General features: G+C 44.2%; 1 protein-coding gene across 2 annotated transcripts in view; it reads left to right on the forward strand.

Annotated features, from left to right (window-relative positions):
* Nucleotides 1-26,124, forward strand: part of LOC138282681 (neural-cadherin-like) — a 380,719-nt gene that overhangs the window by 232,922 nt on the left and 121,673 nt on the right. For both annotated transcript variants that reach the window (XM_069220493.1, XM_069220494.1), the window contains exons 16-18: nt 9,034-9,177; nt 10,585-10,868; nt 14,621-16,238. In XM_069220493.1, the coding sequence (XP_069076594.1) occupies nt 9,034-9,177; nt 10,585-10,868; nt 14,621-16,238 (2,046 nt within the window). The remainder of the gene's footprint in view (nt 1-9,033; nt 9,178-10,584; nt 10,869-14,620; nt 16,239-26,124) is intronic.

Below are 26,124 nucleotides of genomic sequence, written 5' to 3' on the forward strand. Positions count from 1 at the left end.
ACAGACAACATGACAACAATGTATTATCTAAACAAGCAGGGGGGGACGCACTCCACGCAGTTAAGCCTGCTAGCACAAAAGATTTGGCGTTGGGCAATTCACAACCAAATTCGCCTAATAGCACAATTTATACCAGGGATCCAAAATCAACTCGCAGACAATCTCTCTCGAGATCACCAACAGGTCCACGAATGGGAAATTCACCCCCAAATTCTGAACACTTATTTCAAACTCTGGGGAACACCTCAGATAGACTTGTTTGCGACAAGGGAGAACGCAAAATGCCAAAACTTCGCATCCAGATACCCACACGAACAATCCCAAGGCAATGCCCTATGGATGAACTGGTCAGGGATATTTGCTTACGCTTTTCCTCCTCTCCCTCTCCTTCCTTACCTGGTAAACAAACTCAGTCAAAGCAAACTCAAACTCATATTGATAGCACCAACTTGGGCAAGGCAACCCTGGTACACAACGCTGCTAGACCTATCAGTAGTACCCTGCATCAAATTGCCCAACAGGCCAGATCTGTTGACACAGCACAACCAAAAGATCAGACACCCAGATCCAGCATCGCTGAATCTAGCAATCTGGCTCCTGAAATCCTAGAATTCGGGCACTTACAACTTACCCAAGAATGTATGGAAGTCATAAAACAAGCCAGAAGGCCATCCACCAGGCACTGCTATGCAAGTAAATGGAAGAGGTTTGTTTGCTACTGCCATATTAATCAAATACAACCATTACACACAACTCCAGAACATGTAGTGGATTACTTGCTTCACTTACAAAAATCTAACCTGGCTTTCTCTTCCGTTAAAATACACCTTGCAGCAATATCTGCATACCTGCAGACTACCTATTCAACTTCCCTATATAAGATACCAGTCATTAAAGCATTCATGGAGGGCCTTAGGAGAATTATACCACCAAGAACACCACCTGTTCCTTCATGGAACCTAAATGTTGTCCTAACTAGACTTATGGGTCCACCTTTTGAACCCATGCACTCCTGCGACATACAGTTCCTAACCTGGAAGGTGGCATTTCTCATCGCCATTACTTCCCTAAGAAGAGTAAGCGAGATTCAGGCGTTTACAATACAGGAACCTTTTATACAACTACACAAGAATAAGGTCGTCCTAAGGACCAATCCTAAATTTTTGCCAAAGGTTATTTCACCGTTCCATCTAAATCAAACAGTGGAACTTCCAGTGTTCTTTCCACAGCCAGATACCGTAGCTGAAAGGGCACTACATACATTAGATGTCAAAAGAGCATTGATGTATTACATTGACAGAACAAAAAACATCAGAAAGACTAAACAACTATTTATTGCATTTCAAAAACCTCATGCAGGAAACCCAATATCAAAACAAGGTATAGCCAGATGGATAGTTAAATGCATCCAAATCTGCTACCTTAAAGCTAAACGACAGCTGCCCATTACACCAAGGGCACACTCAACCAGAAAGAAAGGTGCTACCATGGCCTTTCTAGGAAACATCCCAATGCAAGAAATATGTAAGGCAGCCACATGGTCTACGCCTCACACATTAACCAAGCACTACTGTGTAGACGTGTTATCCGCACAACAAGCCACAGTAGGTCAAGCCGTATTAAGAACATTATTTCAGACTACTTCCACTCCTACAGGCTGATCCACCGCTTTTGGGGAGATAACTGCTTACTAGTCTATGCAAAACATGCGTATCTTCAGCGACAGATGCCATCGAACTGAAAATGTCACTTACCCAGTGTACATCTGTTCGTGGCATCAGTCGCAGTAGATTCGCATGTGCCCACCCGCCTCCCCGGGAGCCTGTAGCAGTTTGGAAGTTACCTTCAATTATTTATATATGTATGATCTCAACCTTAAATAGGTGCATACTTAGTCACTCCATTGCATGGGCACTATTACTACAATTCAACTCCTACCTCACCCTCTGCGGGGAAAAACAATCGAAGATGGAGTCGACGCTCATGCGCAATGGAGACAAAAGGAGGAGTCACTTGGTCCCGTGACTCGAAAGACTTCTTCGAAGAAAAACAACTTGTAACACTCCGGCCCAACACCAGATGGCGAGCTATTGCAAAACATGCGAATCTACTGCGACTGATGCCACGAACAGATGTACACTGGGTAAGTGACATTTTCATTCCTCCTTGCCAAGCCTCCCATGGACAGGTGTAACATTTTGACTCTTTCTCAGATCTATCACTCCTGGTAAATCTGGGCATGCACCAATATCCATGGGTGAATGCTTGGGAACGCCTTTTTGGGGCAGAGTAAAGCAAGCCATCGGCTTGCGCTGGCTTGCGTTACTCCACATTTACCAAGCTATGTAGGGTAATGCAAAGTGTCTTTGCGTGACTTGCATGACTCGCTTCCCTTGTGGTGTCTTGTGTGGCGCAGGGGTGACACAAAACCATCATAAATATGACCCATTGAGCAGCAGGGGTTCTCTCTCATCGCCCACTAATCCAGTCAATACACTTGGTCATCAGCAGAGCCATATATTCAGTTGTTCACTATCAAGAGGCCTGATGCTCTGTAACAAGACACCTTATCTACTATTGCCAGTCCTCCGTCATATGTTTTCTTACAACATTTGTTAAAGGGCACTCATCGGAGCCACCACCCCATGTAAATGTATTCAGCGCTTTTGTAGGATTCAGTTGTAGCCCTCAGTATGTAGAATGGGTAATTCTGCTATATCAATATAATCTTAGGGAGCATAACCATCTTAATTAATGCCACTTGTCTTAGCAGTGATAGTTGCAGCTAGGACCACCATTGTGTGTCCTAATGAATTTCACTCGTTAGAGCTATGATACTGGCTGACCTGGCCTGTGTTACATTGTTTCCAAGTTATAGTGCCAAACAGCGAAACCTTGTGTGTGTGACAATCAGTCTAGCCTGGCCTGTCCAGTCCATGCTCCTGTCTGGTTTGCGCAACCAGATGGAAATTGCCTTGTCTTGCCCCAGTTAATCCTCAAACCCAAGAACTTTCCAAATGTTTCTAATGCCCCCATGTTTATTGGTCTAGAATTCTCAGGCTGACCCACAAAAAGTAGGAGATCATCAGCATATAGGGAGATCTTATTGCAGTTATCAGCCCATCTGGAGCCAGTGATTCAAGTGTCTCATCTGATTAAGTGCACCAGGGACTCCACCACCAGGGCAAACGGCAGAGGTGATAACAGACATGCCTGCTTCATGCCTCTTTTAAGTTTGAATAGAGTGGAAAGAATTACTTACAGTTTCACTAAGACTCAATGCTGTTTATGTAAGAGTTGTATACATGACAAAGAGAGGAGCCATAAACCAAGGTTTTCCCAGGAGGGGGAGCACATAATACAATGAAAGGCCATCAAAGGTCTTCTCAAAATCTAATAGCTTTATGGCTAAGTGTCCCTGAAGCCGGGTGGCCATCTTATGTTGTATCTGGTTGACGATGAGGCATGAAGCCACTTTGGTCAATGTATGCCAAGTCAATCACATTGTGAGTACTTTGGTTAATATCTTAGTATTAATAAATGATATTGGTCTATATGAGCTGCAAAGGTTTGCTAACTTGTCAGCTTTCAGAATAGCCATTAGAAGTGGCTCTTCAAGGTCCAGAGAGAGATTTTCCTCGCTCTGGGCATCAGAATAAAAGTCTAGCAGTGGTTTAACCAATATGTCAGATTGGCAGTTGAAGAACTCCATTGAAGTCTGTTTGGGCCAGAGGATCTACCTGATGATAATTAATAAACATCCTCTGTAATTTCCTCATTGGTAATGGGTTCTTCCGGAGTATTTCACTGGCTTAATGTGAGTCTGTTATATGGTTCCTATAAATAGCAGGGCTGTGTATTAGGGCAACATGAACTTCACACTATAGAGACTTAGTCCACATTTATCATCAGTAAGGGTTGGTGTGTCTCGGCTAGCTCACAGTACTGCATCCAACCCGTAACTAAACAGGTTAAAGATGTTGTTGGCAACCTAGCACATGACACTTTGATTCCCAAGGAATCCATGGAATCAGGTGTAATCCTTTTGTTGGTCACTCTTGCATGCCCAAGGTAACCACAAGAAAGATACGAAAAAGCGTTTTCAAAACATTTTTTGAAAGGATTGAATTCTTGCATTAAAAGATTGAGCTGCTATTATTAGAAAGATGAGACATACTATTGTAATCAGTATTATCAGAATGGTAAACAATACGAACAGTTCAACCATGGTAACTGTTGCTAATGTTTGAATACTCCTATCTGTAGCTACTACTATTCTAAAGAGAGCAGAGCGGGAGTAGCCTTCTGCCAAATCAGTTGGGATCGTATAACCCCCACACCTTGGAGTTAAGTGTCAGAGCCAATGCAGGTTATCCTCACTGGTAGGATGGAAGTCAGACTCAGCAGGGCTGCATCTCAGTGACAGTTCGCAGAGGTTCTCTGATAATCCCAGAATAGAAGTGCTCCTCTCACTAAGCTTTAGCATGGATGCTGTTTCTATAATAAAGTACCATTCTTAACACTGTGACAGAGGCACAGAAAAGCTCACTTGATTTTGAATAGCTAAAATGAAGTGTTTCCTAATGAGCACAGCACAAAAGCAAAACAATGGCATTGTGTTCTAAAATGTATGACCATGGTGCTAAATGTACAGACCACAGGGCGCCAGTGCCTATCAGAGATGCACATACACCACATTCACACTTTAGCAGGAAAGTGTGGACGAGGTCACCAGGAGAAAGAGATGTCAACCTAAAGAGTTGAATCTAAAATGGAAACTAAAATGCGAGCCATACAAAAGGTCATGACTATTAAATAGAGGACATGGTGGAGGTCAAGAGTCTACATACAGGGATTCGTAGTATTGTTCAGAAGCATTCGCCACAGACTTGGGAGTTATGAGGAGTGAACCACTCGCATCTTCATTCTATGTAATGTGTCTACTCCCCTCATCTCTATAACTTAACTAATGTAGTAGTTTACCAGTTTTATTACTGCGCTCACAGAAATGGCCCTGTGAGGTCTGCCACAGCATTGTGGCTTCATCTGTATTTGTTTAAATTTAAGTGCAGCTCCCATAATTCAAGGTCGAGGGCAGTGGTTCTCTGCTGCAGCTCCGGTTTTTAAAATGTTGTTATAGATATAATGCCACTCCTGATCACTACCCTTTAGGCTCTCCACAACATGCCCCGCCATTCTTCTGAGCCTGTGTTTAACTGAAAGTATTGTGCAAAATTTTGAGAACACGCTGCAGAAAAGCCAAATAGTTAGATCTAGAAACTTCATCTTTTCTCTCCCAATTGCATTTTGGTTGTTTTTTTTCTTGTTCTTGGTGGCAGTGACAAGTAGGCCCAACTTTTATCCTACTTCTCTTCAAAGACGGATTCATGGGGGGGCACCCTTACAAGGGAGAGGACATAAACGGCTCTACCAGACCCAGTATTACTTTTATTTTCACAGATGTTTTGAATTGGTGAGGTAGCTGTTGTGATGGAAGTGCAGTGCTGCAAATAGACACAGCACACAATACGAGGAAACAGGCTTAGGCCATCTAACTAATTTCACATATTTACATTGGCGAAACACCAGTTATGTAGCTGGTTTTCTTACTTCAACATGATTTTATAATTCCACAACCATATTGCACATTCACTGAATGCTATCGAAAAATTACCTCAGTTCTCCTATAAGAGTGTAGCACATCAATTTTTAGGGTCAAGCATAAGAGTGCATGTGCTAGCACATGAGTCTTTCTCGAGAGACTCTGTTGTGTACAGTGAAGGGCTTGGAGCCCGCCTGTTGCTTACCATTTGTTTGCTTGCGGGGCACTCTTTACAGCCTCGTAATTCACCACTGCAAGGCAAACATCATTTCTATTCCTTTGTGTGGAGCAGTGACCTAGCCCTGATTGATCCAACCTAATCAGTGCTCATCCGCTGCTCCCAACGTGACTGAGGTACTATTTTGTTCTTTTTAACTTCTAGTGCCCTGCAAACAGAAGTGTTGTGACTGGCAATAAACATGCCCAGCAAGACAAACTAAATTGCTAAAATTGCTACATTTTATTTTTGATAGTTAACTCTTTTCTTTTATTTTGCCAAGTCTTCTTCTCTTACTTCGCCCTCATGTTTTGTTTATGTTCTTGGGTGCTGTTCTCAAAAGATGACTATTGTCTTGTTCTAAATATTGCAAAGCAACATTCTGTCTTTCTAATGTGTAATTTTCTAATTTATGCTTTAACACATAACTTGTGCAGTATGCCTCAATCCAGCCCACTCCAATCCAATCCGCTCCACTCAAAAACCAAACCACTCACCCCAATCCATTCCAATATACTGTACTCCAGTCCTCCTACCCCACTCCAGTCTGTCCCATGTGTCCCACTCCAATAAAAAATAATTTGCCCCATTCCAGTCCTAAACAGTCTGCCCCACTCCAATCTGCCCTATGCCAATCAGAATTCCGCCTCAACCCAATCTAAAACAGCCTGCCCCACTCCAATAAAAAAACAATCTGCCCGCTCCAATGCAATACAATGTGCCCTACTCCAATCTGGTCCATGCCAATCTAAAACAATCTTCCCCAATATAACTCTAAAACAATCTGTCCCACTCCGATGCAAAACAATCTGCCGCACTCCAATCCCAAAAAATCTGCCCCACTCCAAAACCATCTACCCCACTACAATCTACTCTACTACAGTCCAAAACAATATGCCTCACTCCAATCCAAAACCATCTGCCCCACTCCAAACCAAAACAATCTGCCCCACTCTAAAACAGTCTGCCCCACTCCAATCCAAAACAATCAGCCCCACTCCAAGCTGCCCGATGCCAATCTAAAACAATCTGCCCCACTCAACCCGAAACAATCTGCCCTACTTTCATCCAAAACAATCTGCCCCACCCCAATCCAAAACAATCTGCTCCACTCCAGATCACCCACTCCAATCCAAAACAATCTGCCCCACTCCAATCCAAAACTATCTGCCCCACTCCAATCCCAGACTGCCCCAATCCAATCCCAAACATGCCCCACTCTAATCTGCCACACACCAATTCAAAACAATCTGTCCATTCCAATATAAAACAATCTGCCCCACTCCAATCTAAAAAAATCTGCCCCACTCCAGTCCAAAACAATATGCCCCACTCAATCCAAAACAACCTGCCCTACTCCAATCTGCCCCACTCCAACCTGCTCCACTCCAATCCAAAACAATCTGCTGCACTCCAATCTGCCCCACCCCAATCCAAAAGAATCTGCCAAACACTAATCAGCCCCACTCCAAGCCAGAATATTCTGCCCCACTCCAATCCAAAACAATCTGTCCTACTCCAGTGCAAAACAATCTGCGCCACTCCAATCCAAAACAATCTGCCTAAATCCAATCAGCTCCACTCCAATCTGATCCACTCCAATTCAAAACAATCTGCTCTACTGCAATCCGCCTCAATCCAATCTACCCCAATCCAATTCAGTCCACCTAACCCCAAACTATTCCATCCACTCCAATCCAATGCAATCCACGTAGTCCACCCCTCTCCAATCCAAAACATTCTTCCCCACTCCAGTCCAAAACATCTGCCCCACTCCATTCCAAAACAATCCACCTCACTACAATCCACCCACTCCTATTCAATATGGCCCAATTCTATCTACCCCACTCCATTCCAATCCACCCCACTCCAGTTCAGTCCACCACAGTCCTCCCCACTTCAGTCCAATCCACCCCACCACACCCCAATCCGATTCACTGCAACCCAATCCAGCCCACTGCAATCCAATCCAGCCCACTCCAAACCACCTTTATCCACCCCACTCTAGTCCAATCCACCCCACTCCAAGCCAGTCCCCCCCACGCCAGTCCAATCCACCTCAGTCCACCCCACTCCAAAAATACACCCACTCCTGAAAGTCTGCCCCACTCAAATCCAGTTCTCTCCAATCCAATCCACCCCACACCAATCACATTCATCTCACTCCAGTGAAAGCCACCGCAATCCACCCTACTCAAATCTAGTCCACTCCACTCCACCCCAATCCAGTCCCTCACTCTAAACCATCTCACTTCAGTCCACCCCACTCCAAGCCAGTCACCCCCACGCCAGTCCAATCCACCTCAGTCCACCCCACTCCAAAAATACACCCACTCCTGAAAGTCTGCCCCACTCAAATCCAGTTCTCTCCAATCCAATCCACCCCACACCAATCACATTCATCTCACTCCAGTGAAATCCACCGCAATCCACCCTACTCAAATCTAGTCCACTCCACTCCACCCCAATCCAGTCCCTCACTCTAAACCATCTCACTTCAGTCCACCCCACTCCAATCCACCCCACCCCACCCCAATCTCCAATCCACCCCACTGCAATACAATCCACTCGACTCCACCCCACCCCACGCCAATCCAATCCCACACACTCCATTCCATTACACCTGACTCCATTCCACCCCACTTAACCACCCCACTCCAGGCCATCCCACTCCATCGAATCCACCCACTCAATCTAGTGCACCCCTCTCCAATCCACCCCACCTCAATGCAATCCACTCCAATACAATCCACTTAAATCAAACCCATCCCAATTCAGTCTACCGAAATCCAATCTACCCCACTGAATCCAATCCATCTCCCTCCAATTCAATCCACCCTACCCCACCTAATCCACCCCACCCAATTCACCCCACTCAATTCAATCCACCCCACTCAATCAAATTAACTCAATCCAATTCATCCCACAGAACCACTGAACTCTACTTCCCTCTACTCCAACAAATCCACTCTACAATACTACTCCCCCACTCCACTCTGACACACCACGCCGCTAACTTTTAGCCATGCTTAGCAGCAGCCAAACTGGTGTACAGCATGGCAAAAACACATTGCCAAGCCAATAGCTCTTGTGAAGGCGAGACCTGTTGGCTTTGCCAATTCTTGTAATGTTTTAAGATTGATAACTTTGTTACTCTTCACAAACCTGTGTAAGTGTCTGCGGGCACGGTACAAGCTGCTGTCGTCTTTTTCAGATACGGCCTATGTCCGGATTTTCATCAGCGACGTAAATGACAATGCTCCAGCATTCCCCCAGTCTGTGTATGAGGTTAGTGTGGAGGAAGGCAAGGATGTCGGATACGTAGTTATGACCGTGACAGCGAATGACGAGGATGAAGGTAGGAACGGTAAAACATTTTCAAGTGTTTGATGATATGACATCATGATATCATGCGTCTGGCTGTATTGTCGTCGTCTAAACTGTGGGCCTCATCCCACTCTCAGCAGGCTGTGATTCCTCCTTCAATCTGTGCCTCGTGGACAGATTGACACTTCTACGTGAATAAATGTAAAAAAGTGCTGCCTTGGGTTACATTTATTTAATGGTTTTATTGGTTTCTTAAAAACAAATAGCACAAAGAATCGACAGTTACTGGTTCACGTTGTTGACAAGCCCATCTCGAAAATTGTTCCCCGACTTAACATTTTTTTACTAGCTCGTGGTAAGTGATAAGGAATGTACACCGCTCGTAAAAGAGGGGCTTTTGGACGCTACTTACCCACAAAATGTCACAGATCTGATTGTGACAAATTAAGCAACATTTTATGTAGTAGCTGGTTGGTGACTGTGACATTTAAAGGCCTCAGCCCTAACTCAGCAGCCCCGCTTTGCACTTTATCTTCTCATTACTCGCTTTCCTCATCTACCAAAATTGTCAGTAAAAATGAACATTTACAACTGTGCGTAATTTCAGTTAGTGATGTATGAAATACATTAAACTAATCTTCCATCGGGTCTTAACAGCCTTTCCGAACGTAAAATGATCTCAACCTACTCAGAAGATGGTAGTATCCACTCTAAATGCCCCTCTCGAACTGAATGTTAACGTGGTACTGTTAGGATTCACTCAGTGGCAAACGGATAAGGGCTCTTAACTTGCGACTCTTCCTATTTACAATTAGGTGTATATAAAAGGCTGAGCCCTGCACCTCTGATGCCACCTCTTAAGTGGGATCTGTGTGAACGGATTATAAATCGACTCTATGCCTCACTGAACACGTAGCACTTACGTTCCATGAGGGTACAGAAAAGAGGGTGCCAAAGCAAAATCCCAAGACGCACAGGACCAGCCTGTTTGAGAAGAAGCAACCTGCGCTGACAGCACAACACAGAGAACCCGGACTCCCAAAGCCACTTGCCTTCACAGGATGAATCTGCCCAACAAGTACAGAGTAACTACCACATTAAGGGTTGACTAAATGTAACATTACCATAGCACGATATGTGACTGGTCAACTTAAGATGGAACCAGGCCATAAAAGTAACTGTCTGTATGTGACAAGGTGCTCCAGAGTTGATTTGTGGCAAAGGATGCAGAGTTTGCATTATAATGCATCTCCCAAAATGCTGTCACTATTGCAAATTCTTGTTAGTACTTTTGAAATATGTGTATTGCTTGTACAGAATTATCTTTTTACTGAAGACATGTTACTATTTTTCTGTGATAGCTAGCAAAACATGATATATGTTGTGGTGTCAATGTGAGTGATTCGCCAACTTTGTCTATATTTTTGTTCCTCTGCAGAGGCTAATGCCAAACTCAGATATCAAATCACATATGGAAACTCCAAAGGTACCTTTGATGTGGAACCAGAAGTGGGAACAATCTTCATAACACAGGGCCTAGACTATGAAGAGGAGCAGCGCTATGAGCTCCGCCTGGTGGCCTCCGATGGCAAGTGGGAGAACCAGACTCTGGTGATCATCAATGTGATGAACGAGAATGACGAGGCACCCGTATTCACCCTGAACGAGTATCACGACAGTGTCCTAGAGGAGCTGACTGACTTGCCCGTCCTCGTTTTGCAGGTATGTTTTCATGGAGACTGCTGTGCTTTTACTACCTTGGATAAAGTAACAATTTTCGGTTTGCAACACTGCATGTTCAGCAGTTTATGCTGAACCAACCTCAAAAGGAACATCAAAGACAACTGTACTTTTCAGAATGAGTAAAAAAGTGCAATCTTGAAAGAATTTATCTAGTTTGAAAGTTACTTATGGATTTAATTTCAATATTATAATTAAACGGTCACGTTGCAGAGCATCCCTTTCTACAAGCTACCCATCTATTCCAAGTCATGAAGATAACAGTGTTAGCTAGTGGCATTGGTGCTTGCTGATAAATGCTCTGTTCACCTGAGTCAGGTTATAGGCCTAATTAGGGTCTATAATTCCTCTCAGAAGTGGTGAAATCTGGAAGAAGTGAAACATGTTGGTCTGTAGTCACTATCATAGCTATTGCAGTTAAAAGACTAGACAGTTCAAAACAGTTGGAATTCAAAATCCAGATAAGTCACTTCTTTAAATGAAGAATGCACATGACTTGAACAATGGTTTTCATCAGTGAATATTGATTTTGACTGAGATGTTACCTTGAGTTTAGCATTTTTTGTTTGACCAGGTCAAATGACGTACATTGTTTTTTAAACAATCTTGTGTAGTCAGGGACCATCAGTGTGTTATAGGAGACATATTTTACCTCACTTGTGCTCTCATCTTGCAAAAGATCAAATTTCAGACTCAAAAAATTGAGAAAGTGTGCTATTATTGGTCAGGCTGGAATGGCCATTCGCAGCCCTGGTCCTAGGGCCCTATGGGCTCATTCAAGTACAAAGCACTCCCACAGGTCCTCTTTTGAGACAATTATCTCAGAACATGTAGTTATAAAATGCTTTGGATCTGTGCCCCCAACTCCTACTGGGAAGCCCACAAAACATAAAGGCCCATATTTATACTTTTTTAGTGCTGCATTTGCGTCATTTTTTTACGCAAAAGCGGGGCAAACTTGCAAAATACAATTGTATTTTATAAGTTTGCGCCGTTTTTGCGTCAAAAAGCGGCGCAAATGCGGCGCTAAAAAAGTATAAATATGGGCCAAATTATTTCTGTGGGATCGGCCCCCCGGCATCCTCTACTTGGTGGGTCAATTGTTTTGAGTCACCAGTGAGTTGTGTTGTCATGTATTTGAGCTCCTTCACAGTGTCTTCATGCTCTGATATCTGTTCCTCAGCTTCTGTAACCCTCTCTACTACATTTCCATGCCCTGTCTCAGGAGAGTCAAATTAGCACTGATTTCGTATACATTTGCTTCAAGGGCCACTTACGAATCTGGTATAGCTTGAAAGATAACAGAATTTGATGTCTGCTTTCATGGCTCAATTCTTCCATCTGCTCCATTGCTGTTTCAGCTTTCAAGGCATTTGGTTTTCTGTCAATACTCTGATGAATTTATCCATTTTCTTTAGATATGGGATACATGTTGTCTCTATTGGAAAGCATTGGCGCTAAAGCCCAGTCCCAGAAGTAGTATTAGTGGAGGGTTGAGAGTATCACATCAGTTGCTTTCCCAAACGTTTCCTCCTCCATGATATACAAATGTAATGATAGCATCTATAGACTTTGTGTGTTTTCAACCTTACAGATCTGCAGAGACTCCTGGATTAATCTTGCCACTCGTCTAGTGCCCACGTCAAATTTTAGAAGCACCTCGATGTTACAGTAATAAGTATTATAATCCAAATTATTGTCATTCATTTTATTGATCTCTAAAAGAAAAGCTGACTTTACCTTGCTGGAAATCAAATCCCTGAGCCGCAGATTACACAAAGATTTACAGACTATGCCCTTAACACAGTGAGCTTTGCTACCGGCTCTTCACTATCTATGAAGAGAGATTTTTCAGTCCACATTCATGGCCCTGAAATGATAACAGACTGGCAAATGGTTTCAAACCCTGTCAGACATAGTGCTGAGGCTAACTGTGGCTCTTTGAGAGTGGTGCAAAATCACTCCAGCTCTTGGGAAGGCTGCTAGGAACTTGGGAGCAGAATACAGCTAGCAAAGATTTTATACTTCACGCTGAACTCCTGAGATGTCTGATTCCCTCTCAATGGCAAAGACATCTTGTGCGCCTCCCTATCCAAATGGCTTACTCATTGGTTTGAGCATCACCTCTATACAGAATTGGCCACAAAGATTATTTCAGTATGTTTATGTTTGGTAAAAAGGGCACAATCTAACTTGATACCTTTCCTGGGATCCATTTCATATAGATATATTGCTGACAATCAACTGAGGCATGCAGGTTTGGCAACCCTTGAATTGCATGTGAAACATGGGAGGGGGGGACAAACATCAGCCGCATTAGTCATTGCTTCATATTGAAGATACTATTTCCAAAAAGCAAAATAAATTATACAACTGTATTAATATTTCCTGCTAGATGGTTTATGAACGTAGCCAAGGGCACAGGCACCAAACTGTAGAATCAGAAGGAGCACACCGGAGCCCGGCGTATAGAGGTATATGTATTTTCCCTTAAATCTAGGCTCAGTGAGTTCACAACTGCATAAGACTATCCCAATTGATGAGTTGGTACTGAGTTACCAACTCTACAAGTCATTGAAAGGGGTGAAAAAACAATATGAAACCCATGCGAATAGAAACAACGCTGCAGATGCACTTTGAAACAATTTCTGGAGGACGTTGGCCTTACATGTCAAGTGTGGCTAAGTGAAGGATTAAGCAGCAAAAAGAGCCAGTCCAATAATTCATAGAAAGGGTCTAAGTGCTAAGGGCAAGCAAGATGGCAACAGAGTCAGAAGGAAAGAGGGGCAGTGTGAGAAGAGTGGGAATGGGGAACATTTAGTGAAAGGATTGAGGAGTAGGGAGGTCACTTTCCGTGGTACGATGGTGGAGGAGACGATATGCCATTACTCTGCTCTGAGGAACGAAACGGGAAAAGGACATAAAGAGGAATGTTCTTTCAAAAACGGCAAAAATAATTGAGTCTTCAGTTTCAAAGTTAGAGACTCAAGCCCTGATGACCCAAATTAAAATAAGGTACTCGGGCCCTCATTCCGAGTTCAGGGCTAATTTACAATCCCTGTGCAAACACGTATTTACACAAGGATCAGAATTATGAGTTGTGTGATAATTATCACAACCTTGCAGTTTTCCCCTGATTAATTCGGGCAGGTCAAATCTACTGAAATGTATTGGGGGGCGAAAGGCTGGGAAAAAAGGCAGAAGTGGAATTTGGTGTGTTAAAATTCGATTCTGCATGTTATGCCTCGATTTCTTCTTAAAAACTTAGAATATGAGGACTTTACCCCAGGTGGTAAATGCCTGACCCTGGGGTAATGGTATTTACCACTTGTGGCAAATACCACACTCTGTTTCGACAAACTTGTAATGAGGAGCTTAGTGGATGTGGTACTCACTGAGTTGGCAATCCTAGAAAACATAAATTCACTATCCATAGTAGACCATCTCTGGCCTAGAATTAAAAAATGTTATATTTGTCACTATTAACAACTTGAACATTTATTTTTGATGTATTCTCAATAGTTTATTTTAAATGTGTTTTCTTAACGGTTTGTAGTAAAAACTGTGTCAAGTGTGTGGAGATTGCACTATTCCCAAACAGAATAAGGGCCCTCAGACCCTGAGGAGAGTGACTGACCAGCACTTCAGTAAACAAAGGCAAAACAAATATACTTGTTACCTGCCATTCATGCATGTAAGCTTTTTAATGCTATTTTACATTTTGTTTATTGCAGGTTTCAGCCACAGACCCCGATCGGGAAGCTGACCAGAATGCTCTGCGATACTCCCTCCATGGTCAGGGGGCCAACAGCGAATTTATCATCGACGAGTTCACTGGGAACATTTATGTCCAGAAGAAGCTGGATCGGGAAAAGCGAGCAATATGGCGCTTCCTTGTTCTAGCCACTGATGAGGATGGCGAGGGATTAACTGGTTTTGCAGATGTCATTATTGAAGTGAGAGATGTGAACGATAATCCACCTGTTTTCCTTTGTATTTCTGATGGCTGCTTTATGGGATCTGTCCCAGAAAATTCTCCAGCTGACACCACTGTTATGGAAATGACAGCCGCCGATCTTGATGACCCAAAAACTGGAAAGAATGCCATTCTAACCTACAGAATAATTCAAAATGTCCGTAATGAGATTAACCTAAACCTGTTTTCGATAAACCCCACAACTGGTGCCATCTTCACAGTGCTGGGGTCTTTGGATCGAGAGAAGCACGATAAGTACCTGGTGGTGGTAGAAGCCAGTGATGGAGGGGGCCTTACTGGAACTGGGACGGCCACCATCTTGGTATCAGATGTCAACGACCACGCCCCTACCTTCACACAAAAATACTATACTGCGTTTATTCCAGAAAGCGCAGGAATCAACAGCCAAGTTACTGTGCTGTCTGCCAGCGATCGGGATGAAGGCGAAAATGCCATGATAACTTTTAGCATTGTGAGTGGCGATGAGGATCGCAGGTTCTTCATGGAAACAGATAAGATCCACAAGCGAGGCATCATCCGATTAAGGAAGAGGGTAGATTATGAAAAGCCCCACGAAAGAGAGTTCAATTTAACAGTCAAAGTGGAAGACTTGGATTTCTTCAACTTGGCCTATTGTGCTATTAACGTGGAAGACGCCAATGATCATGCACCAGTGTTTGCCCCTCCATTTTATGAAGTGGCTTCTCTGCCTGAAGATGTGGCACTTGGAACCACAGTTGTTCACCTTTCTGCTGTAGATCTGGACTCTGGACTCAATGGCATGTTCTCCTACCATATACTTAATGAGACAGATCCTGGAGAGCAGTTCACCATAGATAGTGACGGTTATGTTGTGGTTGTGAAATCCCTGGATCGCGAGGATGTGCTTCAACACCGCCTCGTGGTCCTAGCAACTGACAGGGGTCAACCAACGATGACGGGCAGTACCACCATTTTTGTGACCCTGCAGGACATAAATGACAATGGACCAGAGTTCGAGGTCCAGTACAGTCCAGTGGTGTGGGAGAACACACCGTCGCCACATGTTGTGCACATGAATGAAACATCTGCTTTGATGCACGCCACAGATAAAGACAGTGCAGCCAACGGAGCTCCGTTTTCTTTTCACCTGCTTAGTGGCTTGGGCAACAGCAGTTATTTCAGCCTAAGGGACTATGGCAATGGAAGTGCCGTGCTGATGGCTTTACGGTCCTTCGACAGGGAGGAGCATAAAGCCTTTTACCTGCCCATCGTTATTACAGACAGTGGGGATCCTCCCATGAGTTCCACCAACACCTTGACGGTTACTGTTGGAGACAGGAACGACCATCCGCATTCTGCCGGGCACCTGGAATGTATCATCTACAGCTATGAGGGTAATGTATTCTGTGGCCATTCAGACTGCTTCATGTGGAGCAGTCTGCTAGGATAGTCATCGAGACCTTTCTGAAAGACACGTTAGTTGTTATTTTGTTTTTCTGAATCCTTTCATATGCTGCAGACACCAGCAGAATGGGTTTCCCCGAAGCAGTCATTAGGGTGCCAAGTACAAAGCATTCAAAAACGTTTTTTGTTTTTTATTATCTGTTAGTCTTGTATAAGAAATGTGGTGTATGCTTCAATACACTTTCTAGCACAAATCCCGAAAGTACAATTAATGCATGTATGTGCATTTATACAGCTTAAACTTCGCCGAACAGCCAAGAGGTGCTATAGACTAATTGTGATTTATTAGAAACAATAAAAGATTGTGCACATCAGTTGTGGATTTACAAGGATTTAGGCATTTAAATTACATATCACACATTTCAAATTGCATTACTTGTCACATATTTACAATTCTAGGCACATGAAATTAAGTGGTTTTCCCAGAAGCCTGCAGTTTTGCCGAAGCAAAGATTATGACCAAGTTTCCAAATTCAGACGATTGAGACCAGACCACACCTCCACCCCCTACATTATCACATACATAGGCCCATATTTATACTCTGTTTGAGCTGGATTTGTGTCATTTTTTTAAAGCAATTTGGGCGCAAACTTAACTCCATATGAGATGCAAGGTAGGCGTTCCCGGGCAAAAAATTACTCTTAAGGCCCTTGCGCCTTATTTATCCTCCCGTGCAAAAATCACGGACGGGAGGAGGAGGGCCTTAAATAATGGTGCTAAGCCTGCTTAGCGCCAGTATTTAACACCTGGGAATGGGCAGGCATTAGGGGACCTTTGGGCCATTTTCCATGGTCAGAGACCATGGAAACAGCCCACAGGTGTCCTTCCCTGCACTCAGGGACACCCACACCCACCCATACATGGAGGACACCTACGGATGGGGGACCCATCTCAGGTAAGTCCAGGTAAGTTTTTTGATTTTATTTTAAAAGTGCCATGGGGGGCCACTGTGCCCAGGGGACATAAGTCCCCTGGCATGCCCATTGGGCTGGGGGGCATGACTCCTGTCTTTACTAAGGAGTCATGTCCATGGGGGTTGTGCATCTAGTCAGGTTACAGTCATTTTTTTTACTCTAAGCTGACTAGCGCCATTCTTTCCCGCACAACCTCTGGTTTGCCCTATGCCTCCCCTACCCAGTTAGGCCCATATTTATACTTTTTTAGCGCAGCATTTGCATCGTTTTTTTACGGAAAAGCGGTGCACACTTTTTGCATCCAAAAAATGACGCAAATGCGGCGCTAAAAAAGTATAAATACGGGCCTTAGTGTCTTTATTTTGATGCTAACTGAGCCTTAGCGCCGGCTTACGCCATTCCTTAAATATGGAGCCCGGCTGGCATCCTGGAATGGCGCTAGACGGCGCTATACTTTTTGATGCAAACCTGCGCTAACACAGGTTTGCGTCAAAAAGTATAAATCTGGGCCATAGATTGAAAATGGAGCTCATATCATATCTTTCTTCGGCTCCCTAAAGTGCTCACGGTGGACCTGAAAGTACCAAAATGTGTTTTATAACAAATTCTTTATGTTTTCAATGAATTCTACCTCTCACTGTTCAACAGTGTTTAACTTCAACACATGCACACTGGCTGGCTCGCATTATTGAAAAAACATGGTTGACAAATAGGGCAAGCACTAACTCAATTGTAAAATGAAACTATTTATTTTTTAAATTAAGAGGAACAAAAACCATTAACACCGTTGCCTGGTCCATGTCTCGAAATCACACTGTCCGGAAACCTTCGCGGCACTGCACCTTCAGCTCGTCCTGGATGCTTGTATGACTGATTCACAGATGCATTACCATATATTTTGGGGCAAATGTTGTTGCGTGCCGCTGTCCGTTACCTTTGATTGATCACCCCTGCCAAGTGTCACACATTGAGGGTTAAACTAACGCATTTTAAGGTGCATTTCGGCGGGATCTGTGATTAATCACTCGAATCAGCTGAGCAGTTGCTGCCAGAGCATACTTTAAATTGGAATCTCCTGAGTCCCTGGTGCAGATGAGCCTGTGCCCCACCCCTTATGCTGGCCTGCACCAATCTTGGAGGAGCTTCTGCAAGCAGCACCTTGAGTGGCTGTGAAAAATCAGAGCCTCGCCCTTCCAGTGGAGGTTATGGGAATCCGGCTCCATCCCAACCCGCTGACAGTGAATTGATAAAATCAGCTGCCGGTCACTGTGATTCAGTAATATTCAGGTGAGTGTGGATTCACTTTCTCTGGAATCTCTGAAAGAGAAGTGCCAGTAGGCCTTAGCTCGTCAGATGAAGAAAGAAAAACATCGTCGTAATGGCCTGGTATAAAGCAACAAAGCCCAGAAACTAACGGGGAAGTGAAAATGCACAGTAAAGGGTGAAGCACTGCATTTTTATTCATAGCTGACAATTTTTCAGTTGGCTTATGTGTGACATTTCCACATTTCCAGTGCATTTATGTGTGACATTCAATGCCTTGTGTGTGACACGTTGAGTGGCACTTTATCATAAGTGGAACACAAGGCAATTGTGTTTGTGTAACAAGATTATTTTCAAATGACCATTTTCTGAAATGTGATGGTCAGGAAGGGCCTCAAATGGGCTTCAGTAACTTGGGACAGTTGAGTCAATGAGAAATAGTGGCATATCAGAGGCGCAGGGTGGATTGACTTGCATCCCTTGGGCAACAAGCCAGCATTCTTGCTGCATCTCTATCTGATAAGCGCCAGGTTCAAGGGAAGAGCATAGAGGCATCTTAGAGCAGTTGGCACCATGAACACAGAACAGCACAACCTGCTGTTGGCAGTCTACTAGTAGCGTTTCTTCTACAATTTTATCCCCATAGTTAATTCAATCCTACTGGTGGATTATCTCCAGATTTATCCCTTCCTCCCAGAATCAGTGGATGTTGCATCTACTACCCACCTCAACATCAGTCCTCTAAACTAAGGTAATATATGTAATGCACCCTCCCAGCACTCTTTTGTCTTCCTCTCTTCACCGCCCTTTGCCATTTACTCCTCCTTCTCTCCCTTGGTGCTCACCTTCCTGTACACGTTCTCTTCCCACCGTACTACCTTCACTCTCTCTCCCTCCACCAATAGCCGGTTCTCCCATTTCACTACACTTATTCATGTTCTTACTCTCTCTTCTATCTTCTTCCTCTGTTATTGCCCTCCTTCCCTCTTCCTCTTTTTATCTGCCTCACTTCTCTGCTTTTTTAGTTCTTACCCCCCTCCTTCAGTCTCTCTCCTTTAGCCTCTTCCACCGCTCATGTTCTCTCTCCTTTTTTATTCCCTTTTGCTTCCCATCAAACTCCTCTTCCCCATCGTCTCTCTCCTCCACACACTCCTCACTTTTTTTCTGTCTCTCTCATCTATCTCTTCCTTTTGACTCTTCCTCCTCCAGTCACACCCCTCGCCCATCTCCTTTTGCCTTTCCTCCCCTCGCTTTCTACCCATACCTTTCCTCAACCCCTTTTTCTCATCCCTTTTCATTTGTCTCTAGATTCTTCCCCTTCCTTTGTCTCTCCATTATCAACATACTCCTTCCTTTTATCTCTCATGCTCTACCTCCATTCCTTCTCTCCCTTTATTTCCCACCCACTCTTTTCATTCTGTCTTATCCCTCTCTCAATATTTACTTCCTTCTTGTGTTCTATCCTCCGCCCTTCTCATCTCTTTGCTTCGTTTTTCCATTGTCACTGCACCTCATGTTCCTAATGTATCCAATATATAGTTGGTGCTCCTGCACCTTCAAATGTAAAAAGGCATTCTCTGTTATGTTTATCTGCCACATGACTCATGTGAGACATTTTCTGGGTGTTCTGACTTAAACCAAAACCTCGTTGGATTCAACTACTTGTAGTTTCAATTGAAACTTTGCGTTTACACGTCCAATGTGCAAAATGATGTCATTTTTAGAAAACATGCTTCGGACCGGCAGAATGAGTGTCAATCACATACAATACACAATAAAAAAGCGGGACACATCTGCTTACGTTGAGTACTCATTTTTCAGGGACTGTGTGGGCCTCGCACATGTACTTCACGGCTACATTTTCTAAAAATACTCACTACGTGACCACTGAAATCAGAGAAGATGCTCCCTCCTCCAGATGCATCTGGTCCCCATGGAGTCCACTCCTCTGGCTTGTAGTTACAACTAAAAGTTTAAGTTGACAAGTCCAGTGTGCAAAAGGATGCCAATGTAAAAACACGCGTAGGACCTGCAGAATGGGTTTAGTAGGTATGATGAGTAGGTACTTTACCATACACCGACATAGTGTCTATGGTCTCTTTCTCCGAAGATGGCAGTGACAGCTCTCATTGCCACTCTACCCTGTGCTGCCTGTTTAGAAGTGGTAATGCAGCTGGCTGCCAGAGCTGATGACAGCACAGGTGGAGGAGCATGCGTGCGGGAGCCAGGCATTTACCATTTATGACCCCTTTACCTCTAACATTAACGAGAGGGCCCTGGTCCAGCCAGAATCAAGTGAGGTGCTGTTAATTACTTCTGTAGCACCAGCATTGCTGGTGGCTTTTCCGGGTCACTCTGATTGCAGCCTTCCTGCACACAGTGACACACATACACTTAGAGGGCTGCAGACAGTTCCAGATCGTCAGAATAAGTGGGCTGTTGCTATCTTTCACCAGCAGCGGCTGCTGCAAATCTCAAGGGGAGGGCCCGGCAGGGGGAGGACGAGGGACGGTGGGGGTTGGGGTAAATAAAATTATGATTTTTTTTTTTAAGTACCTCTTCCTGTCGCCACTGTCTCCTGCTGTCTCGCTCATTGCTCCTCTTCTTCTGATGTCCCAGCGTTCACTGGGACGCCAGCACAGGCTCCCCAGCAATCCAGGCGCTGCTTTCATGATAAACCTAGCATGAAAGCAGCGTCAGGATTGGTCTGAGCAGCTTCAATTGCCACTCAGACACAACCCTGGGGTCTGTGCAGTTTCTCCAGCCTGGCTGTTCAACCCAGCCAGGCTAGAGAAATCTAAGTGCGCATGTGTGTTTGGCCAGCCTGAGACAGACGGCCAAACACACATGCTCACTTAGGTGCACTCTCTCCTCATCTCCTCTCCCACCTCCCGTGGCCCAGCCCGCCCCTCCTTAATATGCTTCTGGCTAAGCCAGCACCAGAAAGATAAAACCATAATTAAATATTGTTTTATCTTTCAGCTCCTGGCTTAGCCTTGGGGGCAATGTTCCTTCGCCTTCGCGAAGAGCTGCCCCTGTCTTTTGCCTAACTATGCAACACTGGTAGTGCTCTGGCAATCTACAAAAATAGCATTCTTTTTTTAGAGGACTTCATGCCACACTTTTACTAAGTGCTGTGGATAACAGACTTTTACTTAATTGAATGGTAATGAATTGACTGAACTTGGAAATATGGAAGGCTGGATCAGTAATGCCAACATTCAGTCTTGTGACCTGCAGATCAGGGCATATTTTAGCAGGGAGTTTTTAATTTACTGCGCCAACCAACCATCTTTCTACATAACGCATTATCACCTTGTGTTCTGCAATGAGACAGCAGTAACAGCATATTGTGTCATGTAATCCAAATCTAAACGTTACACAGAAAATAAAAATAACTGATGACTATAGTCTAATACTGGACCAAGATCTGTGAAAGGTATTTTTGGCGGTGGTGCTTTCTCCGACAGGGCACATAAACAAGTAACTCTCGATGAATAAAGTGAACTTGGGGGCATATTTACAAGAAATAATGCATTGCGCAGGAATCCGTTACAACGCCATGTCACCATGGTGCAAGGCCTCAAGGTGCATCAGAAATACTCACGCATCTGTGGGAACTTTGCCTTAACGAACCAGCCCCAAAAGTGGCGCATTGCTGAAGTTGGCCTCACAAATGTTGCAACTTCAGTGATGCATCAAAATTTAGAGGTGCTGCGTCAGTTTTAATTAACACAAGTAGCTTTGTTAAAACCAATGTAAAAGACTGTAAAATGGTGGAATAGCACCTTCTACACTTTTACAGTGGTCCTGGTTTAAGATTTAATGTATATCTATGTGTCACATTACAGTGGGCATAGTGTATTTATGTGTATGTAGAGACATAGTAAGTGTGACATAGTGGGTGGCAGTGTAATGTAAATTAATACAAGTATATGTTGGAATATGAAGTGGCAATACATGTATTACCTACCTTATGTCTGTACTTACCTGTTGTCCTTTGAAGTATGCAGACCTAGACTTGGGAACCCATTCCTTCTTGGAGAAGTGACAATCCTGGCCTGTCCCTTGCAAACAAGACACAACGTCACTTAGCCTTCCTACAGAGAATGATGAAATCATAGGTGCCATGGTCTGAGCTTGGTCAAGGGGTCCCACAACGTGATTGTCATATGTGTAGACCTACTACAACTAGTGGGAAGGTGTAAAAGAAACATCTTCCAGGCTGCGAAGTGACCTCAAATGGTCAGAATCCATTTTAAAAGCCACTGTGACCATCCCTACGCCTGGGTTTAGGAGGCATAGGAATCGTGACACATTGCAGGCTTTGCAAGGTGCATCTGACAGTTGCATCAAACAAGGAACATTTTGTAAATATCACTGTGCCAGTTGAAAGTGACTTTTTCCGACGGAAGGCCCATTCTGAATACATAAAAATCTGTGACGTAGCCCAATCCTACGCAGGTTTTTTTTTACGCAGGTCCTGTAAAACTGTTGCATTTGGCCAAATCCCTAACATTGTAAATATGAAGCTAGCAAAGCACTGCCACTGCATAAAACAAATTATGCAACAGTGGCGCAAGCTCCTTGCAAATATCCACCTTGGTGTTTCAGGAAGTAGCTAAGCACCAATTCAAGCAGTTCTTAATCTGCCAAGCCTTGGGAGAGCATCAGGAGGCCTCAAATAGGAATCTGCCTTCGGGTAATAACTTATTTTGGCTATACTATTTCGTATCACGCTTCTTCACTTTCTAAGTGCTGTACGTACACAATGCTACCATTATTCAATGTTATGATACTCAGCAGACTGATTGCAGAAGGACTGAGAGGTGAGTCGGTGTGCCCAGAGGCGAACTCCAGACACTTCAATCAATGCACGCCTGAACACTGGGCGCATATTTACAAGCCCCTTGCGCAGCTGGTGCATCACTTTTTTTGACACCCCTGGCGGTGCAGAGTGCAGACCCATGTCTATGAGACCAAGCAAAGCCGGTCTCCATAGCTTTTCATGGCATTGTAGATATGGTGTAGGGCAACGCAGTGCAAGTCGCTGCGTTGCCCTACACCGTGTCAGGGGGGTGTTCCATGGGCGTTGAGGTGGGTTTTCCCATGTAACACCCATGGATTTTGCACATTTGCAGAAATACAAGGCAATGTAAACCTGGCAATGCGTAAAAATTTTACACCTCCCCAGAGGAGACGCAAGGAGAATAAATATATATTTCTCCTCGTTTTTTCCTCTATCTGTGCTGCATTCTGCAGCACAGATAGAAAGAGGAAAGAGCCTCCATGGATTGTTTTTGTGCAGGAAATTGCCTCTTCCTACACAACAACAATCCTGCATTCAATGCAGGCACCCTTGCACAATGCTGCAAGGGTGCCGGCGTTGGAGCTAGGCAGCATATTGTGCGCCAGCACAGGGGGAGGGGACAGAAATGCACCATGTTTCGTATATATGGTGCATTTCTGCCCTTTCCCTGTGACAAAGGGTAGCGCAGCAAAGTCACTTTGCCCCTGAGTATTTAACTAGCTGAGCTATAATGCTAAAAACCGGTGCATGGACATCACCACAGGTAAAAAAATATACTCCACATTTAAAACATAAATTACTAATCAACCATTATGTATTTGTGTCTTACATCAATAACAGCTGTGCATTGATTTGAAAATACTTCCAAATGTTCTTTGTTATCCACAGACCTCTCTAGTTTTTCAGGTCTGTGCGCGAGTACAGCCTACGTATTCTGCCCACAGAGCCTGTGAGGCCGGGAAGTGGGCTTGATTGATGGGAAGGTGAGCCAATCCAGGCCTTACGTTACAGTACAAAAAAAAAGAAAAAAACATGAACTGCTAGTGCTCGCCCTGTCAGCTAGGCCGGCTCTAAACTTTGATAAAAATGTGTCCGATGCTCTGCAGCAGCGCCGCGCGAGCAGAAGGCTCCACTACCACGGCAGGCTGAAGGTTTGCCCGCTGCTTTTGTGAATTGCAGCCTGGCTTGTCTAGCGCCCCGTAATCACTGATTCTAGGGCCTTGTTAGGTGTGACTAGTGGATTTTAGTGAGGGGATGAGCATAGCAGAACTAAAATTCATTAGTCTAACTCAGTGATACTCAAAGTACGGCGCGCAGGCTGCTTGCGGCCCTCCTGACCTTCACATTCGCCCCCTGGTGAACTGCAGCCCTGGGCCGCTGTTTACTTAAGAGAGCCCTAACATTCAGAAAGATCGTAAATAAACGGGTAAACGTTTATTCACAAGATAACCAAAGTAAAAGAAAAGAAGCAAAAAAAGGTTTTACACTGTGCAACTCTATTTCGTTCAAATTCAATAATGAAGTTATTTTACACTTGACTCTCCCAAGGTAGTAGAAGCAAGCACAGAAGGTTAGTAACAGGACAGTGATTCAGATACTGCTTAGCACAGTATTGTCCAATCTATGACTCTTCTAGAGACAATGGGAGTAATTTAGAGGGCTGAAACCCTCAAAATAACTCCATGACTCACTAACCACACTACATACTTCGTGTCCCCAATGCCTAGGGTGACCACCCATCCGTAAATTTCACGGACTGTGCGTAATTTCGCCGTGCTGTCCGTTGTCCGTGATGAAAGCTTTAACGGACGGCATTTGTCCGTAATTTTAGCCTTTCACCTAAAGGGCAACGGAGGCAGGGTGGAATTACGGGCAGATCAGTTTCCCCAGCTGGACTGGAAGGCAGGGAGTCTCCTGTGCTCCGAGGGAGGGGCAGACACATACGAATCAAACCTTTTTGCCAGGGGGTCTCCTTCCCTAAAGACATGCAGATGTGCCTAACTGGTAAATCTGCAAATACAAAGGGGCTTGAAAACCTGCATTGACTTTACTAAAAGGAGTCACTTGAAGTTTTCTGGTGGCAAAGATATTTCTTTCAGAGAGGTATTGTAATGGTGTTCCAAGGTGAGCTGTGGAGTGTGTGGTTTTAATGGAGTGTTATACATTTTTTTAGTACTACGTATAAACTGTATATTATTCAAATCTGTATTTGAGAAGCACTTTTTTTTATTTAACCGAAATGTATTTGCGCATTTTGTATCAGCCTTTATTATGATGTCATTGTATTTTTCACAGTTCTTTCAGGTACTTCGGTACCTCATCGTACTAACAAACATTGGCAAAGCAATAGATCTCATCTACGAACGAGTTATTGGCTTTGCTAATGTGTTTTAGCCATTAGCCATGTTATACACCAGAGTAGCTGCTGTTCAGCATGGCTTAAAGTTAGTGGCAGTGGAGTAGAGTGGCAGAGAGAGCAGTAGTGTAGAGTGGTGCAGTGGCATAGATCGCAGAGTAGACTCACTTTGCAGGGAGTGCAGTGGCGTAGTGTAGAGTGGTGAAGATTAGAGCAAAGTGCTGTAGAGTGGAGTGATGCAGAGTAGAGTGGCATAGAGTGCAGTGGCATAGAGTGCAGTAGTACATAGTACATTGGTGTATAGTACAGTGGTGGAGAGTGCAATGCTGCAGAGTAGTGTGTCAGGGCAGTGATGTAGAGTGCAGTAGAGTGGCACAGAGAGCAGTGGCGTAGAGTACAGTGGTACAGAGTAGAGGGCAGTGGCGTACAGTGCAGTTGTTTAGAGTGCATTGGCGCAGAGTGCAGTGGCATA

The sequence above is a fragment of the Pleurodeles waltl genome, chromosome 2_2 (assembly GCF_031143425.1).
Source record: "Pleurodeles waltl isolate 20211129_DDA chromosome 2_2, aPleWal1.hap1.20221129, whole genome shotgun sequence".
Classification (NCBI taxonomy): domain Eukaryota; kingdom Metazoa; phylum Chordata; class Amphibia; order Caudata; family Salamandridae; genus Pleurodeles; species Pleurodeles waltl.